The sequence below is a fragment of the Plectropomus leopardus genome, chromosome 14, assembly GCF_026936395.1.
Source record: "Plectropomus leopardus strain MGB_pleo_1.0 chromosome 14, ASM2693639v1, whole genome shotgun sequence".
In the NCBI taxonomy this organism is placed as follows: Eukaryota; Metazoa; Chordata; class Actinopteri; order Perciformes; family Serranidae; genus Plectropomus; species Plectropomus leopardus.
The window spans coordinates 3,279,371-3,294,287 of record NC_142189.1 but is presented as its reverse complement, the minus strand read 5'-3'; the positions used below and the strand labels follow the sequence as shown (position 1 = coordinate 3,294,287).

Below are 14,917 nucleotides of genomic sequence, written 5' to 3'. Positions count from 1 at the left end.
TTTTGTCAATTTTTGCAACTTTCTATGCTATGGCATGATTATTTGCGCTATTTTATGCTGTTTTGAGGTGTTTTGAACTGTTTTTGGGACGGGTCATATTTTGACATTTTTGCCATACTATAGCCTTGCCTTTGTTGGTCATGTTTGTCAACATGCATTTTTATGGTGTTTTTGTCAATTTTTGCAACTTTCTATGTTATGGCATGATTAGTTGAGCTATTTTATGCTCTTTTGAGGTGTTTTTAGCTGTTTTTGGGACGGGTCATATTTTGACATTTTTGCCATACTATAGCCTTGCTTTTGTTGGTCATTTTTTTCAACATGCATTTTTATGGTGTTTTTGTCAATTTTTGCAAGTTTCTATGTTATGGCATGACTAATTGCGCTATTTTATGCTGTTTTGAGGTGTTTTGAACTGTTTTTGGGACTGGTCATATTTTGACATTTTTGCCATACTATAGCCTTGCCTTTTTTTCGGTCAATTTTTCCACATGCATTTTTATGGTGTTTTTGTCAATTTTTGCAACTTTCTATGCTATGGCATGACTAATTGCGCTATTTTATGCTGTTTAGAGGTGTTTTGAACTATTTTTTGGGACGGGTCATATTTTGACATTTTTGCCATACTATAGCCTTGCCTTTTTTTCGGTCAATTTTTCAACATGCATTTTTATGGTGTTTTTGTCAATTTTTGCAACTTTCTATGCTATGGCATGACTAATTGCGCTATTTTATGCTGTTTTGAGGTGTTTTTATCTGTTTTTGAGACGGGTCATATTTTGACATTTTTGCCATACTATAGCCTTGCCTTTTTTTCGGTCAATTTTTCAACTTGCATTTTTATGGTGTTTTTGTCAATTTTTGCAACTTTCTATGCTATGGCATGACTAATTGCGCTATTTTATGCTGTTTTGAGGTGTTTTGAACAATTTTTTGAGACGGGTCATATTTTGACATTTTTGCCATACTATAGCCTTGCTTTTGTTGGTCATTTTTTTCAACATGCATTTTTATGGTGTTTTTGTCAATTTTTGAAACTTTCTATGCTATGGCATGATTAATTGCACTATTTTATGCTCTTTTGAGGTGTTTTGAACTATTTTTTGGGACGGGTCATATTTTGACATTTTTGCCATACTATAGCCTTGCCTTTGTTGGTCATTTTTTTCAACATGCATTTTTATGGTGTTTTTGTCAATTTTTGCAACTTTCTATGCTATGGCATGATTAATTGTGGTATTTTATGCTGTTTTGAGGTGTTTTTAGCTGTTTATGGGACGGGTCATATTTTGACATTTTTGCCATACTATAGCCTTGCCTTTGTTGGTCATGTTTGTCAACATGCATTTTTATGGTGTTTTTGTCAATTTTTGCAACTTTCTATGTTATGGCATGATTAGTTGAGCTATTTTATGCTCTTTTGAGGTGTTTTCAGCTGTTTTTGGGACGGGTCATATTTTGACATTTTTGCCATACTATAGCCTTGCTTTTGTTGGTCATTTTTTTCAACATGCATTTTTATGGTGTTTTTGTCAATTTTTGAAACTTTCTATGCTATGGCATGATTAATTGCACTATTTTATGCTGTTTTGAGGTGTTTTGAACAATTTTTTGAGACGGGTCATATTTTGACATTTTTGCCATACTATAGCCTTGCCTTTTTTTCGGTCAATTTTTCAACATGCATTTTTATGGTGTTTGTGGCCATTTTTGCAACTTTCTATGCTATGGCATGTGTACTTACGCCATTTTATGGTGTTTTTGGATGTGTCATATTTTGACATTTATTTGCCATTCTACGGACTAGGCTTTTAGTTAATCTTTTTTAACATGCATTTTTGTGATATTTTTTTGCCACATAATTAATAATGGGTTAATTTTTCAAAGACAAACTACACAATGAGTTTCAGCCCGATTCGGCGGGGGTGGTTCCTATCACTGCTCTCTGGCCTTTATATTTAAGACATAATTGCTGATTAGTGACCCTCGGTTCTTCATTGAGTGCTCATCTTTTTCTGGAGCACAAGTCTCTTGTGTTTTAGTTGAACTATGGCATATGATACATACTATAGTATAACTTTTTTTTTTGGACATTTTTGATGACAGACTATTTTATAATGTTATTGTGTCATTTTGGGTCATTTTTAATGACATACTATGTGGTTTTGTTGATTTTTTGGCGCCATTTGTGATAATAATATGACCTTTTGGTGAATTTTTTTCGCACGACATGGCATACTATGACATTTTGGTGCCAGTCATACAGTATACCAAAACAATTTCATAGTATATTGTGTCAATAAGCAATTGTATGGCAAAAAAAAAAAGACAATATAGTATTTTAAACTCTCATTGTATTCTTATCATAAAAAAGTCACAGTACAGTATGCCAAAAAATGCTATATATATACCAAAAAATGCTATATATGTTACAGAGTATCACATTACAGTATACTATAAAGCAAATCAGAGTCTAAACTTTTTTTGAAAATCATAGTTTAGCATTAAAAAAGCACAAAAAATCACAGTATAGTATGTCATAAAAAAGAAAACTTGAAAAAAGTCAAAATATGTTATGCAAAAACACAAAACAAAACACACTGCATAATCATATTTAAAAAATCACAGTATCCAGAAAAAAAGTAATAGTTTTGTACCTCACAAGAAAGTCACTAAACATTAACCCTTTGAGACCTAAACGGAGTGGTTAGACTTCTTTCACCATGGGGATACGTCAAAAAGCAACTTAAAACACAGACTTTTAATTCTTATCTGTTGCTGTTTTTTTTAGTGTCTCCCTTTGTGTGTTTCTCTAAGTGCATTTTTAAAGTGTTTTGATTTGAGTTTTCATGGAAACTGTGCTTATTTTGTTGAGCCTGTCAAAAGAGAATTTCTGTCACCACAGACAATAAAGTTTACCTCTCAATCTATACATCAACTTAACAAGAGGCCCAGATATTTTCAAAAAATGTAAAAATGTTACAAATAAACAAACCCTGAAAGAAAAAAAAAGTAAAAAAACAAACAAACAAGAAAATTACCTAGAAACGCTGAATAAATAAATAAATGTATGTTTATGTTATATATATGTCTGTAGGTATTATGTATATACGTGTGTGTGTGTGTGTGTGTGTGTGTGTGTATGCATATATGGTTGGTTTTTTTTTTTTAGATTTTCTATTAACCTTAATTGTAAATATAAAAATAATGTAATTATAAGAAATATTTTATTGGACATTAACTTACTTTTGGGATATTTTTCTAATAATTCTTCCCCCCTTTTAAAAACTAACATTTTAAGTAATTCTCTTGTCATACGACGGCACTGCGGCATGAGGACTGTGACACGTTTTGTATCATCATATTTAATCATATTTATTTATTTTATCGAAGCCTAACCCTAATAAATTGTCTATTAGAATTTTATCTGATGAAGGAATTAGGAGAAAACATTGTTGAAGCGAGTAGAAGTGATCGATATGTAGATGTTCTCGGCTCTTTTGGATTATAAAAAATAAATCTTAAGAGTTTTTCTAAATGTGTTAAAAATATGTGATACATATCATGGACAAACATTGTATTCTATAGTACAAAAACAACCACTTTTACTTACTTTAAAGGACTCATGATGACTCATGGGAGATCATCTTGGTTGGAAATATTATGAATATCTATGAGTAGAATTAAAAAGTAAAGTGTAACAATAGATGGAACGGCTATGTTATTATAATTTTACAGCACAAAACAATCAGTTCATAATTAAATATTACAAATGAAAAAGTGAAAATGAGATACAGAAGCAACTTATAAATAAAAATTAGATAATTAGGGAGAAAATAAGTTCTCGCTAACATTAGACAATCTTTTCTATTCATACATTTGGTCCTGTGGCCAGAGCAGCTCTGATTGAAATGCACGGCAACATTTCCTGTTAATTCAATTTTTGTTGACATATCAGAGACAGTTATTTAAATGTGACAGGATGTCGGTTAAAGAGTTGCATGTTTGACTCCGAGGCAGCTGTCCAGATCTAATTTACTGGTTTAATTAACTCTGACTGGTGTCAACTCAGTGACACTTTATTTGATCCTGCCTTGACACTCGACTATCAGGTGACAAAATGTCCATGTCCACTTCCCCGTAACACAATATTAAGTGTAATGCAATCAGAAACAATCGTGCGAGGGACGACGAGTTCAGGTTAGAATATGTGATTTGAGCTTTCGGCCCCTTTTCTTCAGCTCTCCCTCTGGAAATAAGTAAGTGTCCCAGTTATGCATTTAGTTTGTGTGGTTTATTTATATCTGTTAGCGGATTGTCAATTATGTTATCTACAGCATTTTTTATGTGAGGGGTTCCCATTAGGCGCCAAACGCATGGAGCTAATTTTCCTTCGCCTGGAGTAAATTATATTATTTATAAATGTCTCCTCATTATTAGAATCTGAAAACTGTGTGTATGCTTAATGCAAAACAGGCTGCCCACATTAAAATTAATGTTCAACAAAGTTTAATCATTGTTTACTGTACTTCTTCATTGTACGGGCCACATTAATGATGTTTACACAACCTGTTTATACTGTCGATGAAGCAGTTATGATTATGAGTCACTTTAAGTGTTTATTTTGCATTTTATTCTCCAGCTAAATCTAGCAAATGTGTTTAAACTACCAGCAGGGGGGAGCGGGCTGATTTGAGCCAGTTTTTATTTAACACTTTAACTTAACAAGAAAGAAGCGAAAGCAAAAAAAAATGCATATTTTTATGCCCTTTGGGCGATAATAACAAGAATCTTTTTTTTTTTTTTTTTTTTAACATACCCCATAATTTTTTAAATATAGCTCTCCACCAAACAGTTGAGATGGCTGTTCATGGTAATGGTAAAACAGATCATCATTTCCTGTTAAACGCTTGAAATATGTTAGTGTACCAATATATGTCAATTTGTGACCATGGAATTAGTAGCACTGATATTATTTCCACACATATTTACCATCATAGGACTTTAAAAACGTCTCAGAAATGGTGAAAAATCATACTGTTTTAATTTCTTTCTCCAAATATATGATGGACTAACAATAAAGATATGATATTTACAACATGGATGTTTATCCTAATTTCATTTCATTAAAAAATGTAATTTTTTTGTTTTAACATCATTACTTTTACCATAAAAGGCCAACTCAAACGTTTGGTAAAACGTGGTTTTAGACAGTAAAAAATCATTTTATTAAAATCGATCACTCTTCAGAAGTATGTGGTCACGTGACTTGTTTGTCTATGATCAGGTTTTTCTCAACTTCCCCACAAACTCTCCACCAGCAGAAGCTTCTGTAACACATATTTGTTTACAGCCAGTTTTGCTGATTGTTTTATTTGTCTGAACTCCTTTATTCTCATAATTATGTTGTTTTTTCATTCTGAATCATTTTCTTTCTCCCAAAATCCTCTGCATGATCAACACTCAGTAGAGTCAACCAATACGAGCTTGTTACAGGCTGAACTGTGAGCCAGCGCATATAAAATAGAGTAATACAGTATTTCTGCCGAATTTATTTTGGAAAAAATACTCTTGAAATATTCTTATTGAGTGCTTTTGTACAAAAAAAAATATCTAAAAAAGAGTATTGTCGCTTTTTTTCCAATTTAACTTGCAAATATTAATTTAGGCGTAAATGATCCCACGTCGGTTGAACTCTGACGAGGTGGCAATTGACATTTAGAAAACTTGTGGATCATTATTTTTGGCTCTGATTGACAAGTTTTGAGTCACATAATTGTAATTTTCACGCCTGTCATAGTGGCAGGACTGATGGGAATTCCCCCTCCACAAAAAATAATTAACTGAAACTGAGCATCTTATTTTTGATGGTTTCTCTCTGACATGCATCGGGTTGGACTGTAAAAATGGACAAATATCAAATGTCACCAACAAAAGAAAAATACCTGAAAATAAGTTCAAAATAAAAAAAAGACCTATATGACCCAGCAATGGGGCTAAGCTAAAAAATGTACTTTTCCCCTAGCTTTTATCTTTCCCCCCTAGCTTTAAATAATTTTCTAAATGTAATAATTTTTTGCAACTTTTTTTTGCTCACTGCCTTTTGTCCCTCATGCTTTTAAAGGTGAAAAGGGTTAAAAAGTTGAAATGCTTGTGAAAGGTTTCTGAAAGCAAAGTGATGTTACTTCAAGTTTAAAAGGGTTAATCTGAAAAGTAAAAAAAAAAAAAAGTACAAGGAAATAACCTGAAAATAAGTTTTAAAAAATTTTTTTAAAAAAAGATGCAAAAAGTAAAAAAAAAAAATGAAAGAAAGTAAAAGAAAACCTAGCAGGGCAAACATGGCTTGGACAAAGTACTTAAAAATTGTAGTAATGCTGGAAAATAATTTTAAATAATAAATTGAATTAAATTAATATTTTCGATAACCAAGTAAAAAGTAAAATATTTCTTCTAGGTTTTTATTTTTTTTACCTTCACAATTTTTTCCTAGCTTTTTTTTTTTATTCAAAATTTCCAATTTCTTGCTGTCTGTGGAACATTTCTTACCAAGTTGCTTATTACCATTTTCCCCATGTTTTTGGAAGAAATTATTTTTCTTTTGTTTTGTGTTTTAGATTTGTTTCATTTTGTCTTTCATGATTTTAAGTCTGCAGCACAAGTGCTATATAAATAAACGCAATTATTTTTATTATTATATATTTGTTATTATTACTATTGTTATTAATTTTTATTATTATTATTTTTATTATTATTTATTTTTATTTTTATTATTTGTATTACTATAACATGACATTAGTGAATTTTGTGCACAAGGTAGCAAACTGTATTAAGTATTTAAGTATTTTTCATGTCAGTTCTTGCGTAGATTATTTTTTAGCGGACCCTGTCTAATTTATGCAGACAGTTTAAAACCCACCCGTGTGCTACTCCCTGCAGAATAAAACAAACGCCCCAAATTATCTTCAGTACCGCGACCCATTTCTGAGCGAGGCCGTCTCTATTACCGCCTCTCTGTCTGGAAAAGGTTGTATCACATTTTCATTTTATCATCTCGTCTCACCTGAGTAGGTATCTGTGCTCTCAGAATGTTCTGCTCTGTTTCCATGGAGACGCCCGGGGCGGTGGTTACAAAGTGTGGGCTCATGTTGTCCGTCGCCGGGCTGGGCATCCCGGGCTGGCCGGCGCCCGTCTTCACGTCCGATCCGTTCCCGAAGGCCAGAATGGCGTTTTCTAGAACACAAGAAGAAAACTCACGTTGAAGGACTCTTGAAAGTTTCACACATCAGCTCCAGCTTCATTGTGCTTTTTTTATCCCGCACGACTCTTTGAGATGTGATTGGTCACTTTATAATTATGTATCAGGGGACTGTAATTACAAAGTGGTCATGGCGTGTGATCACTCTTGGAGGGTGAGTCATCAGGCGACTGAACGCCGGGGCGAGAAGTGGCATTGTGTTGATTTCAGATCCCTGCAGAGATGATACTGCTTTTTTTCCACACACGGACTCAAACTCTCATTTTTGCAGAAACCTTCCAGTTCGTGACTTCTGCAGTAAATCTTTTTCTTTTTTTACACTCTTTTACCTGAAACAGCTGTACATACTTTTTCTTTTTTTTTAAGGGGCAGCTGCGGCTCAAGAGGCACAGCAAGTCGTCTTTTAATGAAAATATTGGTAGTTTGACGCCCGGCTGCTCCAGTCATCATGTCTATGTGTCCCTGAGCAAGATACTGAGCTCAACTGATGGCTGTCGCACAACAAAACCTGAAATTCTCTTCCGCTTTTGTCAATCAAGGACCTTGTTTTAAACATCGAACCAAAAACCAACTGACTTTGAGACAAATGTACTGAAATATTAACACATTTCTGGGTTTTTGGACTCATTCTTTATACATCTCTCAGCACGTTTACATGAAGAGAAGAGGGAGGAAATAATAAGTTTATACTTCCTCCGACTCATTTTCGGACATGAGATGCAATTTCTTGCTGCTTATTCAAATCTATTTATCCAGCAAAGGTTATCATCCATTTTTAAGTCGACTAAACCGTGCATGTAAATGTCCTGAGGCTCATAATCATCAAACACTTAATCTAGTCTGTTTTTAATTCTTGGTTTTGTTTTGTATCTGTATTTTTTTATTTTCAGTATTTTGGTTTATTTGGGGTTTTTTCCCTTTATTTTGGATGTATGTTAAACTCGTCAAACTTTACATACATACGTATGAGTTATTTAACGCCACCTTCACTCAATACATCACTCTATGTCTGTGCACCATTTTATACGTCGACACATGCATGAATAAAACATTTTTAATAAAAAGCAGAAATGGAAGTTCTTTTTTTTCCTTTTTAAATTCATACATCTTGTTGCCTTTTTGGGCCACCAGTGGAAGAAAAGGCCTACAGATGTATGACATATGTTATTCATATGTCTGGGGGATACAATATGTTCCTTCTAAGACAAGAAATAGTGCAGTCTGCAGTCTGCCGTGGCACAAGAGAGACAGGAGCGTTGCGTGAGCAGGAACTCACTTTCTCTATCATAAATGTAAATTAGCCAAAAAAAGCCTCAGTCAGAGGCAGATTGAAGCTTTTGTTAATTACAGAACGCTCAGAGGCAAACGCTGCTGCAAGCCAGACACAATGCAAGATCAATAAATGGCACATTTTAATGGCAAAAGAAGGTCTCAGGCCATACCATGAAATACTGACCAACAATAAAGCAGCAGAGTTAACTTTTGTTGAATTTATTTCCGGTCAGCATGTTGCTCACCTGAACAGCTGTAGGGGAGCACGAAAAGATGGAGGAGGACGCTGCAGACGCTGAGCCAGACTGACTCATATCTGACCTTCCTGCTGGTTTTTAACACCGAGGCTGCATCCAAATTTAGCCTCCGGTGAAATAATGTTCATAGGGGTTATATGTAAACATAATAATGTTTTGTAGTCCTGCAGGAGAGCACTTCAGGCTATACGTTATACTCACACACCCTCATTATTAGCCCTATATGTCGCTTTTGTGAGACAGGAGAGGGATGAGAAGAGTCATGTCTGAAAAATAAATCAAACTCTGCAAAGAAAGTCGTGTGTATGAAAACCTGTGAGGGAGAGTAATAATGTTTCATGTTAATGTACACATTATATTTGTATTTTTTTGTATTTTAGTTAAGTCACAGCACTAATGAACGTGTCACAGATGGTGTGGAATGATGCTTATTTTAGCAGCAATAATTCCACATTGAAATTTTGGACTTACTGAATTATTTTGTCTTATTACTACTCAGTGATAACGTGTTCATCTCAATGCAATGTGGTCAACATTTCTGTCTTTAAGATGCTGTATCTGGGCTGAGCTTTAAAGCTACAGTGATGTTTCTGATATCATATGAAACTAGACAACCTGAGGAACTCACTGGTGCCAACAACGTCATGCTAGCTTCTTAGTAAGCAGGCAGACTATCGCTCCAAATTTAGACTAAATGTTGGAGATCTCCTTTTTACCCATCGTGTCGTAGTTTTTTTTTTTACTCATTTGAGCCCTAATCAAGACAATTGGACAAGAATTGCTTTACCGTGTCTAGACTTAAAAACTGTTTCTTCAAAATAATAGAACTGTTAACATGCGATTAAAAATGCAATTAATTGTGACTGTGATATTTGTCGGTAATAGCATTTAAACTTGAATTATTTTATTTAGACATCTTCATGTGTAAGTTGTTATTTTACGTCCCGTTGGCCTCAAGTGAAACAGGTGTTGTTATGGTGCGTTCACACCAAACGGTGTAAGCGTTTGGCGCTGCGAGTTTACAGAAAGAGTCACTGCAAAGATGCAAATAGATGCAAAGTCACGCCAAGTGGCGATGGACACAATGTGAAAACATGGTATTTGCGTCATAATTAAGCCTCTGAAACATCAGCAAAATGGCTTGATTTCTTTCAAAAACATAATAAAGATCAACAACAAAAAAATGACCCAAAAATTTGCAAGAAAGTAGTAAAAAGTACAAGAAAATGATCTGAAAATGACCTGGAAAAGGTGCTTAAAAATGATGATAATTCTGTAATTTTAACAATGGAATTATAATAATAAGCTACAAAGTATGTTTTCCAAAGCTTTATTCTTTTTATTTGCCTAAGAAATTCCCTCCAGCTTTTGTTTTTGAATTCATTTTCTTGCAATTTGCAAGTTGCTTGTTGCCTTTTTTCTATGTTTTTAAAAAAAAACAGCACAAGAAAAGCGATGTGACTAAATAGTTGAAAAAAGAATTCAAATCAAACAAAGCCAAAAAAACATTTTTTAAGAAAAAATAAGGTGTCAGTGTGCATAAAAAGCATCACAATAGAGCTTGTTCATTAAAAAATGCCAGTGAAGGATCCTCCTAGATCCCTCAATGTCCTCAAATCCTACAAACACTCCAGGTACTTCGCAACTTTCCATTATTATTGATAAGTAGACTATTCTTGTGGCTCAACAGATACCTCGAATTACTGTCCGTGAATCCCACAATAACATCCCCGCTGTCCTTCGACAAACCCCTTAACCAACTCAATACCTCAGCGAAAGCGAAGCTCAAGATGGACAAAGTAAAGATCCTTCATTCTTTGTTGTGTGACTCAATATTTAGATTAAAGTTACACACATGATGCTTGATTTTATGCAGGTTGATTGATTTTAGAGTCAGATCAAAATCATTTGAATTATGCTGTAGGATTTTTATACATTCAGTGCTTTCATTCACCCAGTGAGGACCAAGGATGCACACCCTCAGGCCCTCTCAGGCTTCTCTCCTCAGTAAAATATGAGCATGAGAGAGGGTCACGGACAGCAGAGCCCCGACACACGCACACACGCACGCACACACACACACACACACACACACACACACACACACACACACACACACACACACCTGCACAGTCCTCTGCTACAGCAATAGCAGTGAAAAGTGGAAATGAATACTATTATTATGAAATGCTAATGACTCTCCAAAATAAATGTTAGAAATGAGTGAGTGCACTGGAGGGGGAGAGTTTAACTAAACAAACTGATTGTAAAACTTTTTCATTAAGGACACACCTGCTCTGACCCGCACAATAAAGCTATGGAAGAGTGGGACGGCAGCTGCGGTTAGCAGCTGCACTGTGAACATTATTAAAAGCATTTTAAAACTAGAAAAGTGCTCTCAGAGAAGCACAGATCTCCCCCACACATGACAACAGTGGAACTGAAGGGAGACAATATGCAGGTCAAAATTTCAAGGTGTATAGTAACATTATATAGCAGTGACACTTACAGCCTTTGGGCCAAATCTGGGGCCCAATAAGGTGCCAGGTGGTCCCCCAAACATTTGTTTAATTCACATTAATACAAAGTGATTCACACTGGAAATTTTTTTGTACATTTAGTATACATAAGGTGCCAGAGTGCAAAAAATGGTATCAAAATAGAGCTTGTTTATCCGAAAAAGTGCCAGTTGAGGATCTCTACCAGAAAACGTCCTTAAATGCTAGAAACGTTTTAAAATCTGAGATGTTTTAAAATCCTAGAAATGTCCTATTACCCTGGAAACATCCTAAATTACTAGAAACCACCTGTAATCAAATAATTCTCCCAAAATCTGAGAAGTGTCCTAAATTCCTAGAAATGTCATTAAATTAGAGACACCAACAAAAAATACGAGAAACGTCTTAAAATCAGAGAAATGTCCTCAGATCCTAGAAAAGTCCTAAAATCCAAGAAATGTCCTAAAATTCTGGAAACATCCTAAAATACTAGAAACTGCCAAAAAATCCAATAAATGTTTTAAAATCCAAGAAAAGGCCCTCAACCTGAGAAATGTCCTAAATTCCAGGAAATGTCATAAAACTAGACAAATGTCCAAAAATCCAAAAATCCGAAATGTCCTAAAATCAGAGATATGCAAGTATCCAGTCTGACTTACAGGAACCGTGAAGTAAAGACTGAACACACAGCAGAACAACAGCTGAGTCACAACATCCGATCACCGAACAATGATGATGTTGAATAGATTTTGATTTGCCACCCAGGCAGCAACAACACTCAGCGATTATGTTCAACAAAAGCTCCAAAATTAAAGTGATGTCGCCTCCCGCTGCTGCTACCTGCAGTGTTTTGTGAAATCACGACCTGTGTATCTGCTGTCAGTTCAAAACACGCTCTATAGCTGAATCAATTGAATTTCTAACTCTACCTCCATGTTAAAGTTGAAAACGTGGTTCAGTGGGTGGTTAAGGCTCAAAGCCAATGTGAAAGCTTCGGTGCAGCGAGCGGGAATCTACTTTCTATATTTTCTCACTCATCTTTGTAGACAAAAAACACATGTGACATCGATGAAAGCAAAGTGCCGGACACATTGACCCTGCAGTCAGGTGTCCTTGCCGCTTCTTGTTTCTGAAGCTCAAACACGGCAGTTACACATAGAAAAAAAGTACATTTATTTAAGTAATACACGTAAATAAAAGTTTGAAGTACTTGTTCTTTACTTGAGTTTTTCCATTTATTTTTCATTTCCATTTATTTTCTTGTGAGCGCTATAGCTTTTTTATTAAGATTTTCCACACTAAAGAAAAGTGTTAACCCTCTGAAACATGAGTGAATTGGCTTGATATCTTGTTCGTGCATTTGGCATACTGTTGAGTCCAAAATGCCCCATTGAAACCCATTCAAACTGCAATGTTTGATCCCATACCACTTTTGACATATGGAGAAAATACATGCTATTTCCACTAGGTGCACACGATCAAAAAAAAAATCAAAAAAAAAATCAAATAATTAAAAAATAATCTACATTGCAGTCAGTATATTGAAAATAATTATTTTCTGTGTTTCAGAAAATAATAGTGAGGTAGTAAAAAAAAAAATAGTGGGTATTTTTTTAATATAATTTTTTGTGTTTCTTCCATCTAAAAACAGCAGCATTACGAAAAAACTGGCATTTAAAGGATTAAAATTCTGAAAATGAATGATTTTTGATATTTATGATTAGAAGTAATTTTAAGAAAATGAACTCAGTAAAAGTCGAAAATAATATTAATGCATAATATTCTTTAAAACTTGATTTTGAAAAGTGTATTTTGTGCGTAGAGCGATACGAGTGTGTATAATGTTAAAGCGGGACCTAAGAGTTAAAAAAAGCAGTAAAAATCTGTAGAACTGAGGGAAACTACAATAACACATGGTTCGCTGAGTGCCCCTTATACATTACACATAACCATCTGATCCATTATTCATATAAATATATTGATTACTGCTGCTTTAAGGGCACTGCTTTGATCTTCAGACAAACCGCTATACACAACCTGCACATCAGCGCTGACACACACACAAAGCTGAGGAGCTGGAAGAACATTTAGGTGCTAAAGAGTCGGATATTGTATGCTAATGTGCTCTCAGCTTCATTTGTTGCCCCAAAGTGTCAAAAACATATTAATGCATGACGCAGTCGCTGAGAAAAAAATCTTCACAGTTTTTGTGCTTGTTCTGGGTTGTTAGCACGTGTGTTGGTATAAACCTGTGAGTGTTATTTACTGTTGTGAAGTGTCTGAAACAGTTACATATTCATAATGACTGGAGGAATGTGACTCTTTAGAGATCGCTTTTCCCTCTTTCACAGGTGTAAAAGGAACAGATGGAGGTAATTCTATTAAATAAGCAGATGCTGTCGTTGTTTTCGGGTTTGAATCCTCACCTGACTGAAAAAGATAATTAGCTGTCAGCACTGGAAACAAGTCTATAACAACAATGATTCAGGGAGGGTGAGATACGGAAAAAACGAGCCTCGGTATTCATTACATTATTTACCACTTTTACTTTAATTTCCAAACTAGAATCACCACACCAGTTGTGTACCTCCATGTCCCAGTCAAGATGCAATTACAGATTACATCCGTGTGTGTGTAAACATGGATGGGTCACATACATCTTCCCCAAAAAGCAGAGAAGATCTTGCAATCAGCTCAGTATCAAGGTGAGCACCCAAGATTGGTGTCACCAGTTCACTATCTTAACCAAGCATCTCCTGTTCTGGTTTATGAGTTATTACATTAAGTAACGGCCAGAAGTGTTTCTGTAGAACATAACGATGTCACAGATGACCGCCGACTACTTGGATATAAAATGCCAGAACTTCAACATTATGTCTTTTATGTAAAATTTGAAAATATGAATTCTGAAGTTACGGCCGCATGTTTATTTTAAGGTCACCTTAACTTTTGACCACCAAAACCTCATCAGTTCATCCTTAAGTCAAAGTGAACATTTGTACCAAATTTTACGAAATTTTCTCAAGGGGTTTTTGAGATATCACCTTCAGAAGAATGAGACAAATGCAAAGTCACCATGACCTTGACCTTTGACCACCAAACTCTAACCAGTTAATCTTTGGGCCCACTTAAACATATGTGCCAAATTTGAAGAGATTTCCTCAAGGTGCTGTTGAGATATTGCATTCACAAGAATGAGACAGATGAGTTAACAGTGACATTGACCTTTAACCTATGACCACCAAAATCTAATCTGTTCATCCTTGAATCCACTCGCACGTTTGCGCAAAATTTAAAAATATTCCATTAAGGAGCTCTTAAGATGTCGCTTTTACAAAAATGAAACTAATAGTAGGTCATCATGACCTTGAACTTTGACCAGCAAAATCTAATAAGTTCATACAGAAGTCCAAGTGGACGTTTGTGCAAAATTTGAAAAAAATAACTCAGGGTGTTCTTAATATATTGCTTTCACAATAATGACACAGATGTAAGATCACAGTGACCTTAACCTTTAACCTAAGACTATCAAAATATAATCAAATATCCTTGTATCCACTCAGACGTTTGTGCCAAATTTGAAGAAATTCCCTCAAGGGGTTCTTGAGATATTGCATGCGCAAGAATAAGACAGA

At 34.8% G+C, this 14,917-nt stretch overlaps 1 protein-coding gene across 2 annotated transcripts in view; it reads right to left on the bottom strand.

Annotated features, from left to right (window-relative positions):
- Window positions 1-14,917, bottom strand: part of gfra4a (GDNF family receptor alpha 4a) — a 217,151-nt gene that overhangs the window by 34,230 nt on the left and 168,004 nt on the right. For both annotated transcript variants that reach the window (XM_088087621.1, XM_088087622.1), the window contains exon 7: window positions 7,061-7,230. In XM_088087621.1, coding sequence (XP_087943747.1) covers window positions 7,061-7,230 — 170 coding nt within the window. The remainder of the gene's footprint in view (window positions 1-7,060; window positions 7,231-14,917) is intronic.